This window comes from Cotesia glomerata, linkage group LG3 (assembly GCF_020080835.1).
Source record: "Cotesia glomerata isolate CgM1 linkage group LG3, MPM_Cglom_v2.3, whole genome shotgun sequence".
Classification (NCBI taxonomy): Eukaryota; Metazoa; Arthropoda; class Insecta; order Hymenoptera; family Braconidae; genus Cotesia; species Cotesia glomerata.
In genome coordinates, this window is record NC_058160.1 from 16,681,404 (window position 1) to 16,700,587 (window position 19,184).

At 31.7% G+C, this 19,184-nt stretch overlaps 2 protein-coding genes across 2 annotated transcripts in view; one reads left to right on the top strand and one right to left on the bottom strand.

Annotated features, from left to right (window-relative positions):
- The window catches only part of LOC123261107 (putative protein kinase C delta type homolog), a 193,445-nt gene that overhangs the window by 21,311 nt on the left and 152,950 nt on the right, over positions 1 to 19,184 (top strand). The window lies entirely within an intron of this gene.
- LOC123261109 lies at positions 3,654 to 6,058 on the bottom strand. Its single transcript, XM_044722602.1, has 3 exons — positions 5,921 to 6,058; positions 5,442 to 5,725; positions 3,654 to 4,549 (listed from the first exon to the last, which is right to left on the bottom strand). Exons 1-3 carry the CDS (start codon positions 5,949 to 5,951, stop codon positions 4,391 to 4,393), a joined length of 474 nt encoding a protein of 157 aa, XP_044578537.1. The 5' UTR covers positions 5,952 to 6,058; the 3' UTR covers positions 3,654 to 4,390.

Sequence of the window (19,184 nt, forward strand, 5' to 3'; positions counted from 1 at the left end):
GTGATGTAAAAATAATTTATGAACGAATTCTACGATATCCCACCTCACAGGGGGTTGCGAGGGTGGGTGTTAACAATGAAAATTTTGAATTTCTAAGGTGTAGCTCCTATATGCTTGAAATTTAGTAAGAATCTGCTGTATTTGAGGTATCAATGATCTAAGAGTGGATTTTATAACCTATTCCCAATATGGATTTCGGGGTGGGTGTTAACAATGAAAATTTTAAATTTCCAAGCTATAGGGCCTAAATGCTCTAAATTTAGTAGGAATCTTCTATATGTGATGTAGAAATAATTCATGAACGAATTTTACTATATCCGACCCTAAAAAAGATTGTAGGGGCGTTCACAATGAAAAATTCCCGTTTGTAATACATAGCTCTTATAGACTCCAAATTTGGTAGGAACCTTCTATATGTGATAGAGAAATAATCTACGAGCGGATTTTACGAGAAACTACCCCCAACAAGGACTGCGGGGATGGGTGTTCACAATAAAAAATCTTAAGTTCCAAAACATAGCTTCTAAAAGGTGTAAATTTGGTAGGAATCTTTTATTTGTCATGAGGAGATCATCTCAAAACGGATTTCAAAAAATTCTACTTCCGATAGGGATTGCGGGGGTGGATGTTAAAATCTAAAATTTTAATTTCCAAACTGTAATTTCTACAGACTCCAAATTTAGTAGGTATTTCGTGTATAATGTCAAGTTCAGCTGAGAATGGAATTTATCGAATTCTAACCCCAAAAGGGATTGCGGAGGCGTGAAAAATGTAAATCTCTCATTTTCAAACAATAGTTTCTATGGATTCAAAGTTTTGTTGAAACCGTTTATTTATAATGTAGAAATCATCTCAAATAGGATCTTACAAAATTCCTCCCCAACGTAGAAGTGCGGGAATAATAATTGTAAAAATTTATATTCTTCAAATACTGTTCCTACTAGATATAAAATATGATAGAATCATACTCTCTAAACATGAATTAGTGAAAATTCCCTTAAATAAGTGAATATTCACTTATTTAAGTGAATTTTCACTAATTCATGTTTAGAGAGTAGATAACAGCAAAATTCGTCGCACTTTCAGCTAGGCCGATTTCAACTTCACTTATGAGACCTGCGATCACTTTAACTGAAACTTTTAATGCTTATTTCAAATTTTTTCCTTTATGTTAATTATTATTCATTTTTGGAAAAAAAGCCACGAGAATGTTATAGTGATTGCACATTGAAAGTTACAATGAGTATTAGCTAGAATAATCACATAGATAATTGGTACAGGCCAATCCAATAGAATTTGGAATCTGTGCAAGTCAAAACAATACTCGAATTTAATTTCAAGTCTAGATCTAAAAATACAATTCTATTAAATTCTAAATACAATGCTAAGTGCCCAGCGGAGCGGGCGGGTAACAGCTAGTATATATATATCCGCGAAATACCACTCACTCACTCATCACGAGATCTCGAAACTATTCGCCTGATTGACTTGAAATTTAGCATAGTTACTCCATTCGTGATGTAGACGCTCACTAAGAACAGATTTTACGAAATTCCTAGCCAAAATGGATTTTTCGTCAACCATCACGTATGCTACCCCCTCCTCTCCCTCTCATTCTTCCCCTCCCTTCCCGTGCCCTATCTCCCGTGCCTTCTTCCCCCTTCTCTATCTCTCTTTCTCTTTTTTTTTGGGGAAAATATCATTTTGATTCTCCAATCTAAGAAACCATCAGTGGCACCCATCAATTATAGAACTCAACCCCACCCTACCCCCCCACAACCACCCACGCTAATCAACCGTTGCCACGGTAACCGTTGCCATGGTAACCGTTGCCATGGTAACCGTTGCCATGGTTACCGTTTGCCATAGTTACTGTTGCTATCGTTACCGTTGCTATAATAACTGTCAAAATATATAAATTGTAATAACAAATTCGGTTGTCAACTAAATTCAGAGAAATCATTAGAATAAAAGTAGAAAGTTACTAAATACTAATATTCTATACAATTATTCAACAGTATTATTCTATACAATGTTAGGCAAATACATTTTGATTTCAAATTGTATTGATTGATTGTTAAAACAGTAGGAATTTATAATCATACATTTTTTAAGAAATAATAGCTACATCATTAATAACTGAAATAGCTCATATGTATTGGAATGATCATGAAGGATGAACTCCATTATATCATAACACAGCTTAATATAACATAAATATTATTAAGTTGATTTTGTTAAATTATTATATTGACTTTAATGATTAAAATTAAAATGGTAAATTGTATCTCATGTATCCTCTCTAAAATTTCACAACGATATCGTTAAATTATCATAAGAAAACGGTCGATTTGAGTTAATTCTTAATAAAATGAATAATAATAAATATATTTTTAATACCACTTAATTTATAATGAATTTCTTGATAGAAAAGATTAAAAATATTCATTTTTATATTCATAAGCAGAAATAAATTTATTCTTTAACTTATTGATGTTAATTTTCAGTCAAAGTAATATAATAACATTGTTGTTTATAGTATCAATTAATATGTGATTTATTTCATAATCTTGATTACTGATATTTATATTTTTTTTAAAAATGGTGCTGAGATAAGAAATAATAATCTGAATTAACAATCTTAATAACGTTATTGGAGTTGGCGCTCAGGCAAAAGAATAATAAAATATTTATTTGTGTAATTTATGAACAAATTCAAAGCTGTTAAAACAATTATTTTATAGATAAAAAGCGATATAATTCCGTTAAGATTGATGAAATTAATCATTTTGTTTATATTTTTCGTCTAGGTTACATAATAAAATTTTATTGTATACCCAGTGAAGCTAGTATATATATATATATATATATTAGGGTGATTTTTTTTTTTACTTTATTTTTTTTTTTTCGGTCCCATCGTGAATTATTGTTGGAAATACCCAAAAAAAAATTCCCTGAAAGTTTGAGCTCTTAATATTAATTAACGTCCTCGACCAAGGCATGTGAATATTTCCCATTGAAAATACACAAAAACTTTGATTTTTAATTTTTGAATTTCTAAAGCTCAGCGGCATTTCATGGGATCACTTTGATCGAAGATGGTTTTTTCTTAGAGTTGAACGCTCTACAAAAGTGCCCATTGCCGCAAAGTCGTAACTCACACTGGCGAGGCAGTACGGGCCACTGAACCTGATTTTTTCATAAAATTGGCGTTTTTTCGCATTTATTTCGTAAATATCAAGAGCTACGGAAAAAATGTGTATGACAAACTTGTAGAGAATTCAATTTCCAACAAAAAAGTCCTGTAGACCAAATCGCTAAGATCAATATTAAGCGAGATATTAAGCCTTGAATATATTTTTTCGTGAAATTTTGGCCGATCATTGATTTAAACTTATTAATATCTTGTTTACTTTCTCTGTTTTTTATATTTTTTCTTCAATATATTTTTTTAAGGCTAGAAAAACAGGATATGATAAGTATCTTACATTATAAAAGCTTATATCTTAAGAATCTTTAATAAATAATGGATTTACGAGTTTCTGCATAAAACTTATGAATTCAATTACACTTAAATAATTTATATATTATTAACAGTTTATTAAATTACAATAGTTCGAATTATATTAACAACAATAAGTATTTAATAAAAATAAAAACAACAATACCAATTAATTATTATTGAAAGCAGAAAAATGAATTGTTAGATTAATTCATTGTCAATATATTGTGATTTTTTACACGATGTGTATTGAGATCGATGGTGCTGAACAGTTTGAAAAATTCTTTGTCTTTCATCTTCGTTATAAGTCAATACTTCATTAAAACTTTCGGCTAGCGCTACTCCTCTTTCCGCAGTATCGTTAACTACTTTTAACTTTTTGAATGTATCATAACATCGTTTATACTCAAATTTGATTCCTACAAACTTGGATCAGTATGCAAAAATTCATAGGGGAGCTCAAATTGCTCAAAAATAAACAACGAGTTTGGATTAACAAAATCGCTTATGTTTTTCTCAGATAACGACGTTATTTCTTCATAAGCGACTGATAAACGTTTATTAGGCTTTTTGACCGCTACCTGGGAATTTATTTTTTGTACGATCTTTTCTTTTTCTTCTACTGACACAGTTTCATCAAAAAGAGCTAAACAAGCAAGATTTTCGTGTAAGTACCACAAATGCCGAGACAATTTATCGAGTGCTGCATTTGCAATTTCTGGATGTATTTTTCTGTAGTCAATAAGATCTTTTACTAATTGCAAATCCGAGTTTGGAGCATTTATTGCATTAGGAGCAGTAAACCATATTTTTACATAAAATATTACGATGAAAACACATATTTTCTGCAAAATTTTTTTTTCGTTTGCTCCCATTTTAAACTGGTTTCTAAACATATATTTTCAAGCAATAGAGAGCTTTCGATAACCACCGTGCGTGATGAAAAGCACCAGGTGCTTTAAATTCGGCTCTATGACTTTTGATACCACCCAAAAAGATACAGCTCAGCTCCAAAAACTCCTTGTAATCATTTCTCGGATGATGATTCTAACAAAAAATAAGAAAAATTTAATAATTGCGGCCAGAAAAGAAGATATTTTCAGAATTTTAAATTAAAAAATATTATTTAAAAAGGCAAAATTTATAAAACTGAATCACTTAAAAATTCGAGTTATATCGAAGTATGCAAAATAACTACACTGATAAAAGGATTTATTTACTATTAATAATTTGATTTATTTGAAGATAATAATTTAATTTAATAAATATTTTTTAACATTAAATAAATATTTATTAGGGAGAAAAGTACATTTAATAATATTTAATAAATATTTATTAATAGATAACAAATATTTATTAACAGTTAATAAATACTTGGTTGAGTGAATTTGTTTGGCTTGCAATGTCATATGATATGAAGGTTGCTTATAAACAAAAATCATCCTTATAAATTATTTGCATTAATTATATTACATTATAATAACATTTATTGTAAACTACCAAATTCTATCACAGCTCATAATTATTTTTTATATTTCCACATATTAAAAACGTTAATTTATTAAGTGAATTGAATTATTATCAATGTATTCCAGTTATAGGGTTATAAAAAGTGTCAAAAGAAAATTGCTATTTTTGCTTTTTATCCTAAATAAATATTTGTTAACAGTTAACAAATATTTATTAACTATTAATAAATTAATAAATATTCATTAACAGTTAATAAATTCTACGTAATGAATACTAATTAACTGTTAATAAATATTTATCAAATCCCATGATGTTAAAAAATCATTTATTAACAGTTAATAAAGCTTATTACATATTAACAAGTCCTTCTTCTATCAGTGTATCAGAAAGATCTAATGACTGTAAAAGAAATTAACTTTAAAAATAATAATTCTTTCAATGGTAAAACTATTTATGAATTAATTAATACCTTCAGTTGATTTTCTATGAAGTCAAGAATATCGTCTTTTCTTTGATTTAAAATAAGTGCAATATCTTTATCCTCTGTGCCGATTTCATACGCAGATTTATCAATTTTTTCCCAATTATCTCTGAGTCTTTTGAAAATTGGTAAATTTGGACTATTCGTCACTGGCCAAGCAACTTCTGCAACATTTCGTAACATCAATTCAGAAGTATGATGGCGACAAGCAAGATATAATAAGTCACGGCCAATTTTATCTTCTAAGAATGCACATGCGCCATTAAAACAACCTAAAACAAAGAATTAGTTATTGATAAACTGTTATTTAATTATCAGTTATCCAAATTTTTGACTCAGCTTATATTTTAACTCAACATTCGTAAAAATAATTAAAAAAATTAATCAAATTCTTATTTGAAAATTTCTTCCCAAGTCAAAAAACAAATACTGTGATATAAATTCATTCAACCACAACATTAACTTACCGGTATTTGAACTAGTTGTATCAAAGCACATTGCTTTAACATTATCGCAAAGATCCCACTCTATCAGCGTTTCAAAAATGGCTGAAGCTTGGCTTTATTTATTCCGGTGACGTGTATTGATAATCGTTCTGCTTTTGGTTGACCATTTCCCGCAGGAAGCATCTTTCCATTCCAGTGCACTACGAGAGAGTCATCAAAAATTTCTTCTTCATTGATCGTATCGACAATTTCTTCTCTTTTTGAAATACGCGCATTGCGAATAGTGGAGTAACCTAAATTATATTTATCAATCTCAAGTCCTAAACTTTGAATAATAGCAGAAATGATGTACATCGCATTTCTGTTACTAGTTTTAGTTCTATCTAGTGCTAATACTAATTCCGAAGTCAGAATATCAATTTTAATTTTCTTAGGCGCTGGCATTGTATCTTCAAAGTCTGAACAAGTTCGCTTCAATTCACTGGAATTTGATATGGAACTACAGAAACTATTTAAGCACGACTGTTGGGATAATTTCATTCCTGAAATGAAAAATGTTAACAGTGAATTAGTAAACATATTAGCTGAATGTTAAACAAATCAAATATAACTAAACAAAACTATTATAATATTAGAACTAACCAATTTCCTCATTATTGGGAGTTTCTACTTCCATCGCAGACAGATTTCCAGAAGTTTCTTCTGGTATAACGTCAATTGCTGGTAGATGGATATTTCTATTTCCTTTACGACAATCTGTCAAAAATTGCTGCAAATTTTTCGGTAAATTTTTTAGTGCAGCACAATTTGCAATGTCAAATAATTTATCAAGACGTTTGCTAAACTGTTCCACATTTGTTCGTTGTCTTTTCGATGTCTTTGCACGACTTCGATGATTCTTCAGTTTCATGTAGTCACTGTGAATTTTTTCCAATTTTTTAATACTGTGCTGAGGTCGAGAAGTTGGAATCAAAAGATTAGCCCAAATAGCATTCGTATCACTGATCACACTACTAGCACTTGCTCGTATACTTAATTTTAAGGATTGATGTTTGTACATAAAGAGATTCAATACATCCCTACACGAAGGTAACTTAATATTATTAATATTATGAATTTCAAATCCAATTAAATAATTATAAACTCTATTTCCGATTTGTTCAGACATCTTTGACAAGAATAAAAATGATAGAAAAATGTAACGCAACGTAAAGCATACAAATGCGACGCGAGTACATTCAGTGTTCACTGAGCTTTGTTCTCGATATTTGCGGCATTAGTATCACACAATAAAGAACAAAGAAAGCGCTACAATTAGGCGGGCGATTTATTAAACTAATTCAAGGTTACGTAAAAGAGGGGATTTTTGGAGAGGAGAGAGGCTTTTGATTTACGGACAATGACTGAGCTTTCGCTGGTCGCGTACTTTTTGTCAAACGTTGTTGATCAACTGGTGGGGGAATCACCGCGATGTTAGTTACATCGCAACGTTGCCATTAGATTATTAAGTACCTACTGACGGAGAAAAAACAAAGAGAAAAGAGTTTGATTAAATGTTTATTATCATTAAAGGTTAAATATTGTAGATTATTAATTTTCCTTTACTTTTCTACCCTTAAAAAATATATTGAAGAAAAATTCAAAAAACAGAGAAAGTAAACAAGATATTAATAAGTTTAAATCAATGATCGGCCAAAATTTCACGAAAAAATATATTCAAGGCTTAATATCTCGCTTAATATTGATCTTAGCGATTTGGTCCATAGGACTTTTTTTGTTGGAAATTGAATTCTCTACAAGTTTGTCATTTACATTTTTTCCGTAGCTCTTGATATTTACGAGATAAATGCGAAAAAACGCCAATTTTATGAAAAAATCAGGTTCAGTGGCCCGTACTGCCTCGCCAGTGTGAGTTACGACTTTGCAGCAATGGGCACTTTTGTAGAGCGTTCAATTCTAAGAAAAAACCATCTTCGATCAAAGTGATCCCATGAAATGCCGCTGAGCTTTAGAAATTCAAAAATTAAAAATCAAAGTTTTTGTGTATTTTCAATGGGAAATATTCACATGCCTTGGTCGAGGACGTTAATTAATATTAAGAGCTCAAACTTTCAGGGAATTTTTTTCGGGTATTTCCAACAAGAATTCACGATGGGACCGAAAAAAAAAAATAAAGTAAAAAAAAAAATCACCCTAATATATATATATATATATATATATATATATATATATATATATATGCATATATATATATATATATATATAAGAGATTTCCACGTATATAGTCACTCATCACGATAACTGTGGAACCATAAGACCTAGAGACTTGAAATTTGGTAGGAATAATCTTTTTACCGAGTAGAAGTCAGCTAAGAACAGATTTAACGAAATTCCACCCACAAGGAGGGTCGCGGGGGCGTTAACATTGAAAAATTCTCATTTTCAAACTATAGCTCCTATCGACTCGATATTTTACGATATCCTACCTCAAAGAGGATTGCGGGGGTGTTAACAATAAAAATTATTAAGTTCCAAATTATAGCTCCTATAAGCTAGAAATTTATTGAGAAACTGGTACATGTATGGTAGAAATGATTCATGAGTGGATTTTATGACAACCTACTACAAATATGGATTGCGGGGGTGGATGTTAACAATGAAAAATTTGAATTTCCGATCTATAGCTCCCATGGGCTTCAAATTTGTTAAGAATTTGCTACATGTGTGGTAGAATTGATCCCTAAGTGGATTTTATGACAACCTGCTACAAATATGGATTGCGGGGGTGGATGTTAACAATGAAAATGTTGAATTTCTGATCTATAGCTCCCATAGGCTCCAAATTCAGTAAGAATCGGCTATATGTGACGTAGAAATGATCTAAGAGTGGATTTTATTAACAAGTTCATCCTGACACCGTTGTTTCCTCCAAAGCCATGAGCATCATGAACAGCTTCGTCAATGATATCTTCGAACGTATCGCTGCTGAAGCTTCTAGACTCGCTCACTACAACAAGCGTTCCACTATTACCTCCCGGGAAATTCAAACAGCTGTCCGTCTTCTGTTGCCAGGTGAATTGGATAAACACGCCGTCAGTGAAGGAACCAAAGCCGTTACTAAGTACACCAGCTCCAAATAAATTCGTCATTCGTGACTATCACTAAACAAAACATTTACAAATATAAATAATGCTGTGAAGCAAGAAAGAATAGGAGTTACGGTAACTATTACGTGAAGCGTTCCACATTCACGTAACAGGATATTGGTAGGAAAGGATTGAGAAAGGAATGTGGAGAGGATCATCTTAATGTGAGTTTATAGAATATGCGAGAAAAAATTATTAGATAGCTCGGATTGGGATTCGAACCCAGAACCGTTCCGAAGACATGTCGGCTACTCTACCATTTGAGCTATCCGGTCTATACTAAATTTCCTTTCGCTTATTCTATATACATTAAGCCACACCGTCCATCTTACCGCAAGCATTTTTTACAAATATAAATAATGCTGTGAAGCGGGAAAGAAAGAATCTACTTCAAACATGGATTGCGGGAATGGGTGTTAGCAATGAAAATTTTTAATTTCCAAGCTATAGCTTCCATAGGATCTAAATTTGGTAAGGATCTGCTATATGTGACGTAGAAATGGTCTAAAAGTGGATTTTATGACAACTTACTCCAAATGTAGATTGTTGGGGTGAGTGTTAAAATCTAAAATATTTATTTCCAAACTGTAACTTCTACAGACCCCAAATTTGGTGAACATCTTCGCGTATGGTGTGAAGTTCACCTAAGAATGAATTTGTTTCAACTTCAACCCCAATAGGGATCGCGGAGGCGCTGACAATGAAAAATTCCCGCTTGTAAAATATCGCTCTTATAGACTCCAAACTTAAAAGGAACTTCTATTTTTGATGTGGAAATAATCTACGAGCGGATTTACGCTGAACCAGCCTCAACTAGGATTGCGGGGGTGAACGATAAACAATCTTAATTTCTAAACTATTTTTCCTATAAGCTGTACATTTGGTAGGAATCTTTTATTTGTCATGAGGAGATAATCTCAAAACAGATTTCTAAAAATTCTACTTCTGATAGGAATTACGGGGGTGGGTGTTAAAATCTAAAATTTCAATATCCAAACTGTCACTTCTGTCGACTTAAAATTTGGTAGGATCTTCGTGTATGAAGTCAAGATCAGCTAAAAATAAATTATTCGAATTCTAACCCAAAAAGGGATTGTGAGGGCGTTAACAATGAAAATCTCTCATTTCCAAACAATAGTTTCTATGGACTTGAAGTTTTGTTGGAACTTTTTATTGCATGCCTTAAGCGCGAAGCGTGCAGGTATGCTCTACTCTCCCCTAAAAATCGTGATTTCGATAAAAACGTGATTTTCATAATTTAAACGAAGAAAATTATGGATAAAAAGCATATTGAAATAAATAATAATAACTACAGAACACGTTAAAAAAATTTTCTTATCGATTCAATAAGATTTCTCAGAAAACAATCGTTTTTTTGATAAATTAAATGAATAAGAGCGTGGTATTCACGGGAGCACTGGGCTTGATAACACCACAACTTTGTCAAAAATCGCTTTCACGATTTAATTTTTTTTTTGTTTCATTCCTTAGGAAGTTTGTCGAAACCCTTGTAAAAATTGTGTGTCAAAATAATTCCGTTTCGATACAGTCAATTTTTTTCGACTGTCAGTTCAGAGACTTTTTCTGTGATTTCGGCAGCCATATATATTATTTTCCATAAAACAGGATTGAGGTAACTATAAACAAGCAGAAACTATACATACATGATGGTATAGTTACTAACTGTTTTATCATCTGTTAAAATTTTTCTTATCTTATCCTACTTGACCTACAGAGGGGATAATACTACTCGCGGGAAAATTCAAACAAAAAAACGAATAATTTTCGTTACGATCTAAATAATTTGTGTATGACATGAGCGCTTAAGGCATGCTCATTTGGATTTTCCAAACTTTTTATGTCTGCAATCACTTTATCTGAAACTTTCAATGCTTATTTCAAATTTTTTTTTTCGTGTCAATTATTATTCATTTTTGGAAGAAAGCCACTGGAATATTATAGTGATTGCACATTGCAAGTTACATTAAATATTAGCTAGAATAATCACATGGATAGAAAGTACAAGCCAATCCGATAGAATTTAGAATCTGTGCAAGTCAAAACAATACTCCAATTAAATTTCAAATCTAGATTTAAAAATACAATTCTATAAAGTCCCCAGTGGAGCGGACGGGTAACAGCTAGTTAATTATATGCAGTAAAAAATTTCGCGTCATTGCGTCAAAAATTTTGTGTTAAAAATTTTTATGTTAAATATTTAACACTTTTTTGTGTTGATTTAACAGAATAAATGTGATTTATTTGGGACGGTTATATATTTTTTCGCTCCATTAACATATGGTTTTATGTAAAGTAAAAGTAAAATTTCTTCAATGTTTATTCCATAATTATAATTTTATTGTTTTCTTTAAAAATTGAAGTTTTTTTTAATTAAAACGTATAGGAAATGAAGAATTATTTGTGTATTCTACAATTTAGCAGCCTTTGACACTACTGCAATGGACCAAGGCGTAGCTTAAGATAATAACAGACACCTAAAAAGGACTTATCGCCTATCGATATAAACTGATATATTTTGGTGTTTTCACGCTATCAAACTCAAACTTTTACTAAATAATCTTATTTTTCGCGTATTCAATGAAACACAGTAAAAAATTGTATGTCATTCCGTCAAAATTCATCCTTAAAAATCATCGTTTTGGCATGGAAAATTAAAAAGTTCATGCTTATAAGCCGAAATTTTTGATAAAAGTTGTACATTTAAAATTTATAAGGGGATAGAAACTGATACGTCATACGGAACAAATTAATATTAAAAATAGAACTGCAGTCTATAGTTCGATAAAATTTTTCTTCCAGACATAAAATATCATTTAAGAAGGCAAATCATGCATGAACAGTTCTTGTCAGCTGATATATGGAGTTTTAATCCTTATCTATTTTAGGCTAGATCAGACATGATCAGACATGGACAGATCTGATCAGGTCTAAGCGCGGACACACACACACATACACACACTCACACAACCACAAACACAAACACACACGCGGACATAGTGACATCCTCAGGAAAATGGTCGGAATTGCATTCTAGGACCTCAAAACGTAGAAATCTGATGAAAACTCAATTTTTAAAAATCGGGGTGAAACCAATAACTTCCCAATTTTTAAATATTTTCAATTTCCTTAGCGAGAAGTTAAAAATATAGAACACAAGTAGTGTCATTTATTTTTCTCAACAATGCCATTACTGATAGTTGTTGATTTTTAGGAGTTAATTACTCTCTTATTTGTGGGTTAGCAAAAATTGTTAATTTTTAACTAAATCCCTGATGTTTATTGCAAGTTCTGTAAAGTCCTAATTTTTAACTTCCCGCTAATAAAAATGAAAATTTTCAAAAATCGGGAAGTTATTGGTTTTACCCCGTTTTTCGAAAATCGAGTTTTCATCAGATCTCGACGTTTTGAGGTCCTAAGAAGCTTCCCTGACTATTCCCGCGATGGTGCCTGTATGTCTGTATGTATGTGTGTGTGTGTGTGTGTGTGTGTGTGTGTGTGTGTGTTTATGGATGTATGTGACCCTCTTATAACTTTTGAACGGCTTTACCGATTTAATCGCGATTGGTGCCATTTAAAAGGGCTTGACTAAACTTAGATTTTGAATACTATTTGGACCGATTCCAACCCGTAGATTTTGAGAAATCTCAAAAAAAATACAAAAAAAAATTTTTTGAAATGAGGTTTTTTTGGAATTACTTTTGAATGGCTTTATCGATCAATTCCAAAATCTAATCAGCTCTTAAGATAAAAAAAATCACGTTGATCACGCAAGCCCGGTCAAAATCAGTTGATTCGTTCGTGAGTTATCGTTGTCGAAAGAAAACCAAAAAAAGTAATTTTTCGGAATTTCTTCAAAATTGCTGGCTCCATCGATTTAAACTTGAAAATTCTTTATGAAACTTAAAAAACTACGTCGAATGCCACCAACCACGTGAAAATCGGTTCATTTATTCAAAAGTTATTGCCGTTTGAAAATACAAAAAATTGTGTTTTATTAAACTGCTATTAGAGTTTTGAGCGGGAGTTGCAGGGATGGCCTTATAGGGTCAACCATCCTAATTTTTCATTACCTATTTTTGTTCACAAGTATCCTTAACCCTTTAACGGTCGACCTTGAATCCCCACTCCCAATTTCAATCGTCCGTCTTCTTCTTTAGTGAGAGAGCTATGGTCTGTTTTGTAGAGAAGGGGCTTGAAAAGTAGTAGAAGGGGGCGCACGGACAAGTTATACAGTCAAGCCGCTACTCACACAGCCGTATTACGCATTAAGATTGGTTTTGCCCCTTCCAGGCTCACACCTAGATTTCTCGAGACTCCAGAACGTTAAAGGGTTAAAGTACAGAGCATTTTTAGCATCATGGGAAGTCATTGCTTGAATACCATCATCAATAATTTTGATAAATTTTTCAGTGAGTTCTGATCCTTTAAATTTTCTATTGCCATTTTCTCTTAAAAACGTCATTGCGTCACGAACTTCCTGTGAGTATAACTATTGATATTAAAATTTATTTAGTGTTATTCGGGAAATCGAATGAGAAATTGTAAATTTATATCTGATAAGCCAAAGAAACAGACATCTTTTGATATAGTTTAGGATCTAGATGGGTTGGCGTGAGTTGTCAGCCATAGCCAAATTTGGCTTTTCAAATTGTTCTACCATCAAAAGGTTTTGCTAATATTTTTTTTAACAGTTCTGACAGGTAGCTATAATAAAAGAAAGCTAGTTACATTAGTAGCATTTTGGTTAATGCAGAAATTATTGTCCTCCAGTTCAACCAACCCATTTCTAAAATATTTTACTAAATGTTGAAAATCGGATATCATCCATAATCGACGACGAGAGTCACATGGATGTTCACAACTGTTATTATTGGGTCCGACTCCCAATTTCATCCAGACACCTCTATTCCATTAAGCAGCATAAGTTACGGTCGAATTCACGTAAAAATCAGCATTTTCAACGAGGATAATACACTCTAAACATAATTTATGAAGAAATTCATTCGTTATTGAATTTTGAGTTATATAACATCCCAGAGGTTGAGCAGAACTACTCCGATACGGTACAAACATAAAAAACAAGAGCATCATCTTCAGCAACATATCTATCAGACTCAGTTGTATATTTTCCAAGATCAACAAAACCAGTGTACTCAGCAATTTTTTTGTTGCACTCTATATTTTCCATAAGCTATACCTCATCAGCAGATGTTTGACCTATTCTATTTTCAGGAGCCATTGATAATGCTTTTTGTTGAAGAACTTCAAAAGTCTAAGGCAGAAATCCAAAAATCGACGAACATCTTTTCAGTATACTTTGATAATGTATTGATCGTTCACAAAAATACTATATTTCTTGCTCGTATCATGTTGATAGTATACATACTTTTCATACGAATTAAAAGACATTCGTCAATCCATTCTACTTCATATCGTCAACTAGTTGGGCCTTTTAGGTAGATTTCGTAGAAATCTATTGCATTGCCCCTTGTGTCGAAAGTCACACGGAATTTGGTCATTTTATTTCTTATTCAGTCGAGTAAGGCTCAAAATTAGCATTGGTTCAGAAGTTTATATATTTATGTATATGGGTCATTCCACGCCAAATCACCTGATTTGAAAAATCATATTTTTTGATCCGGTTGAATTTTTTATATGTTTCTGTTGTAACGGGGTGTTTATGCCTGTTCATTGGCCCCTTAATTATTTTAATAAAATATAACAATACCTAGCAAAAATGATTCTAAATTAACAAGGGCGCCACCAGGATTTTGTATCTCAGTTCCTGGAACCGGAAACCAGAGCTGAGCTTATAATCTACAGGGAGAGAGAGTGGAGGAAGGTGATCTGAAAGAAATAAATTTTTATTTAACAATAAATCGATATTTATTAACCATATAAAATAGCAAATGGTGATCACTCACCATGAAAAGTGTTTTTTCAGAATTAATCCGAAATTTTTAGTTCTATCAATTTAAACTTAAAAATTCTTTATGGAACTTAAAAAACTGCGATGATGATGATGATGATGATGATGATTCACAATCACGTAACAGGATATTGGTAGGAAAGGATTGAGAAAGAAATGTGGAGAGGATCATCTTAATGTGAGTTTATAGAATATGCGAGAAAAAATTATTAGATAGCTCGGACTGGGATTCGAACCCAGAACCTTCCGAAGACATGTCAGCTACTCTATCATTTGAGCTATCCGGTCTATACTAAATTTTCTTTCGCTTATTCTATATACATTAAGCCACACCGTCCATCTTACGGCAAGCATTTTTACAAAGATAAATAATGCTGTGAAGCGGGAAAGAATAGGAGCTAAGATAATTATTACGTAAAGCGTTCCACATTCACGTAACAAGATATCGGTAGGAAAGGATTGAGAAAGGAATGTGGAGAGGATCATCTTAATGTGAGTTTACAGAATATGCGAGAAAAAATTATTAGATAGCTCGGACTGGGATTCGAACCCAGAAACCTTCCGAAGACATGTCGACTACGGTTCCATGCGTTTTCATCCCCGGACAAAATATCCCCGACAAAATATCCCCGACAAAATATCCTCGGACAAAATATCCCCGTGTCAAAATATCCTCAGACAAAATATCCTCGTAACAAAATATCCCCGATAAAATATCCCAAAAAAAAATATCCCCGGATAAAATATCCTCGATTAAATATAAGTTATTAGAAACTAACATCATTACTTGACAAAAAAAATGAAGGATTTTATTTAAAGAAACGAAAAACAAGTTAATAATTTATAATGAATATTTATTTTTAATCAGTCTTTCATTTAAAAAATAGTTATCACTGACTTTCATTATTATTTTTAATTTTTTTATTATTATCATTATTATTTAGTTATTGTTAAGTAATTATAGTAATAAATGTAATTAATTAAGTAAAAAGTAATAAACAACAATTAGCATAAAATTATTGCGTACAAATCTCAAACAAAATGACGTACATGTGTTGCAAAAAGCAACCAAAACATTTTAATCATATTTCATTAAATATTAATTTTTGGTTATCATTTTTAAATTAACTAAGTAAATACAAATTAATTAATTACATAAACTTTACTCAAACAAATAAAAAAAAATAAATTAACGTAATTAACGTAGATAATTACGAGCAATTGAACGAAATAATCTTAGCAATGTTCCGTAAATACTCAAATTTGTTATTTAAATCATAATTATTAACTATTTTTTTCAATCGTTCATCGTAATTACGATAACCCTTACGGCGATTTGAAGTATTCAATCCAGTGACAATCTGATTCATATTTAACTCTGTATGAACTTGTTCATCTTTTATGGACCTTAAAAACGTACCAATAGAAGCGTGATGAACACCAATATTACGATTTAAACGGTTGTGCCATCCTTCTACGGGATTATTGGTTCGTAGATGATCATTTGTAACCGCTCGATGACAGTTCCACAGTGATATGTCGAATCGAGGTTTTTCCCGTTTCTTCTTATTGTGACAAGTTTTCCCGATCCAAGTAACCTCGAAGTAGCGTAACAATTCATCTAACTGATCACTATTCTGCTCATAGTACTCAGATGCCACAATTAATTCATAAGACACAATAACATCAGCTGTTGGAATGAACGCCAATGCCACAAGCAGGCGCACATTCAACGCAAAATTTAAATTTGTATCATATAACTTCTGGAGTTTACAAGTCTGGATTTGACGCCAAATACACTGATTAAAATGAAAATAACAGCCTGATAATTTTACTCCTGAATATATTTTTTTAAACGCTCCAATAAATGCCTCTTCGAAATCTGTCATCATACGATTTGGTGTAAAATTTGGCACATGTTGACGTAAAATCTTTAAAAAATTTACGTAAGTACACTGAGACTTATCAGGAGCCAACATATATACCAACGGTAACGATTTACCTTCGTTATACCCATGAATTGAATAAAGTTGATAAAAAATCCCAGGTACACTTTTAAAAGTACCATCTCCCAACCATTGCTCACATGATGATAAATAATTCAAGTTCTTCTGAGTCGTAAATATGATAAATCGTTTTTTATCTCCTCCGCTATCGTGTAATAAGAACAAATCTCCAGAATAAGTACGCTTAAATTCATCGGTCAACTTCAAATCACCACGAGACGATGGATTTTGCAATTGAGGATTTTCTTTTGCTCGAACTCTGTTCACAGACCGTGATAGTGACTCAGCCTTAGGCATTACAGCTGATACAGGCGATAATACACCACGTAAAACACGATTAATAACAGCAGCAGGCTTCTCATCAGTTTTTTTGGCTTTTTTAATAATTTTACTTTTCAAAATCTTAGCCGCAACAAGAGAAGGATCACCCGCGTGCTCGTGAACTGGTATTGTACCAACAATATTACCTACAACAAATTAAAAAAGTATAAAACAATTTGCCGGAAAAAAAAAAAAAAAAAGTAGAGAGAGAATAATAAAAATAAAAGATAAAAATTTTTTAAACAAAAAAGTAAATTGTAATATTATTCTATAATTACCAGTGCGAAGATCAGAATCTGTATGAATCAACACATTACATTTGTTGTCAGAAGCACAACGCCATGAAATATCAAATTTGTTAACCTTCTTTTTGGAGTATAACATTCCGTTATAAAATAGTAATTTTTTCCCCTTTTGGGACAGTATAAATTTCAGCGGCATGACAAAAACTTATAATTTATTACAATCAATAACGTTCGTCAAACTTTCACAATTACATCAATTAATATTCTAAAATTTACAATTTTGATTTTCAACAATAACTCAGTACATGTGCAATCAGGTAACATATACTCCAATGATGTAAAATACGGTGAATATCTAACTATAGGAACTGAGTGTAGATAAATAATCGAGCGAGAGATGTCACTACTTGGATATTTTTTGAGCGCTAAAATGCGAATAACAACATGTAGTAATATGAACACAATAGGAACATTTTGAAGCGCGTATTTATCAGGGAAATTATAAATATTTTTATTATTTAAAATTAAAAATTACAAAAAAATTTTTCGAAAAATTTCATTTGAACATGGTTTAAATGTGTGTTTACTCAGTAATAGGCCAACACAAACGCGGGTAATCGTGTTGCGCCCTTTTAACATGGTTTTTGTGTGTGTTTATTCGATATTAGACAAACACAAATGCGGGTAATCGTGCTGCGCCCTTTTAACATGGTTTTTGTGTGTGTTTATTCGATATTAGACAAACACAAACGCGGGTAATCGTGTTGCGCCCTTTTAACATGGTTTTTGTGTGTGTTTATTCGATATTAGACAAACACAAACGCGGGTAATTGTGTCGGGGATATTTTTTACTAGGATATTACGTCGGGGATATTTTGTCACGAGGATATTTTGTCTGAGGATATTTTGACACAGGGATATTTTGTCCGGGGATATTTTGTCGGGGATATTTTGTCGGGGATATTTTGTTCGGGGATAATAACGCCTGATACCGTCGACTACTCTACCATTTGAGCTATCCGGTCTATAGTAAATTTCCTTTCGCTTATTCTATATACATAAAGCCACACCGTCCATCTTACGGTAAGCATTTTTATAAATATTAAATATAAAATAAATACAAAAAGATAATAATAATAATAATAATAATAATAATAATAATAATAATAATAATAATAATCTATATATATATATATATATATATATATATATATATATATATATATATATATATATATATATATATATATATATATATATATAGGAGATCCCATTTTTGAACTCACTCATTACGAAATCTCAGAAACTATTAGGTCGATTGACTTGAAATTTAGTAGGAATAATCTTTTGCCGAGTAGAGGTCAGCTAAGAACGGATTTTACGAAATTCCACTCACAAGGGGTCTTGCGGGGGAGTTAACAATAAGAAATTCCCATTTTTTTTATCAATTTATGTGTGTAGTCATTTGTTTTTTGTTTCCGTCAATAAAACAAAAGACGATCGTTTTTTCGTCATTATTTTTTTTTCTAGCTTATAAAGAAGTCGGAAAAATGTATAACATCAACTGTACGCTTTCAATGCTTCTCCATCCACACCATCCCACGCATATACCCCCAA

Coding starts and splice junctions, on each gene's coding strand:
- LOC123261109 (XM_044722602.1), bottom strand. CDS start 5,951: ATGTGCTTTGATACAACTAGTTCAAATACCG. Junction 5,726..5,920: donor TACAACTAGTTCAAATACCG/GTAAGTTAATGT, acceptor TCTTTGTTTTAG/GTTGTTTTAATGGCGCATGT. Junction 4,550..5,441: donor TCATAGAAAATCAACTGAAG/GTATTAATTAAT, acceptor ATTTTTTGTTAG/AATCATCATCCGAGAAATGA.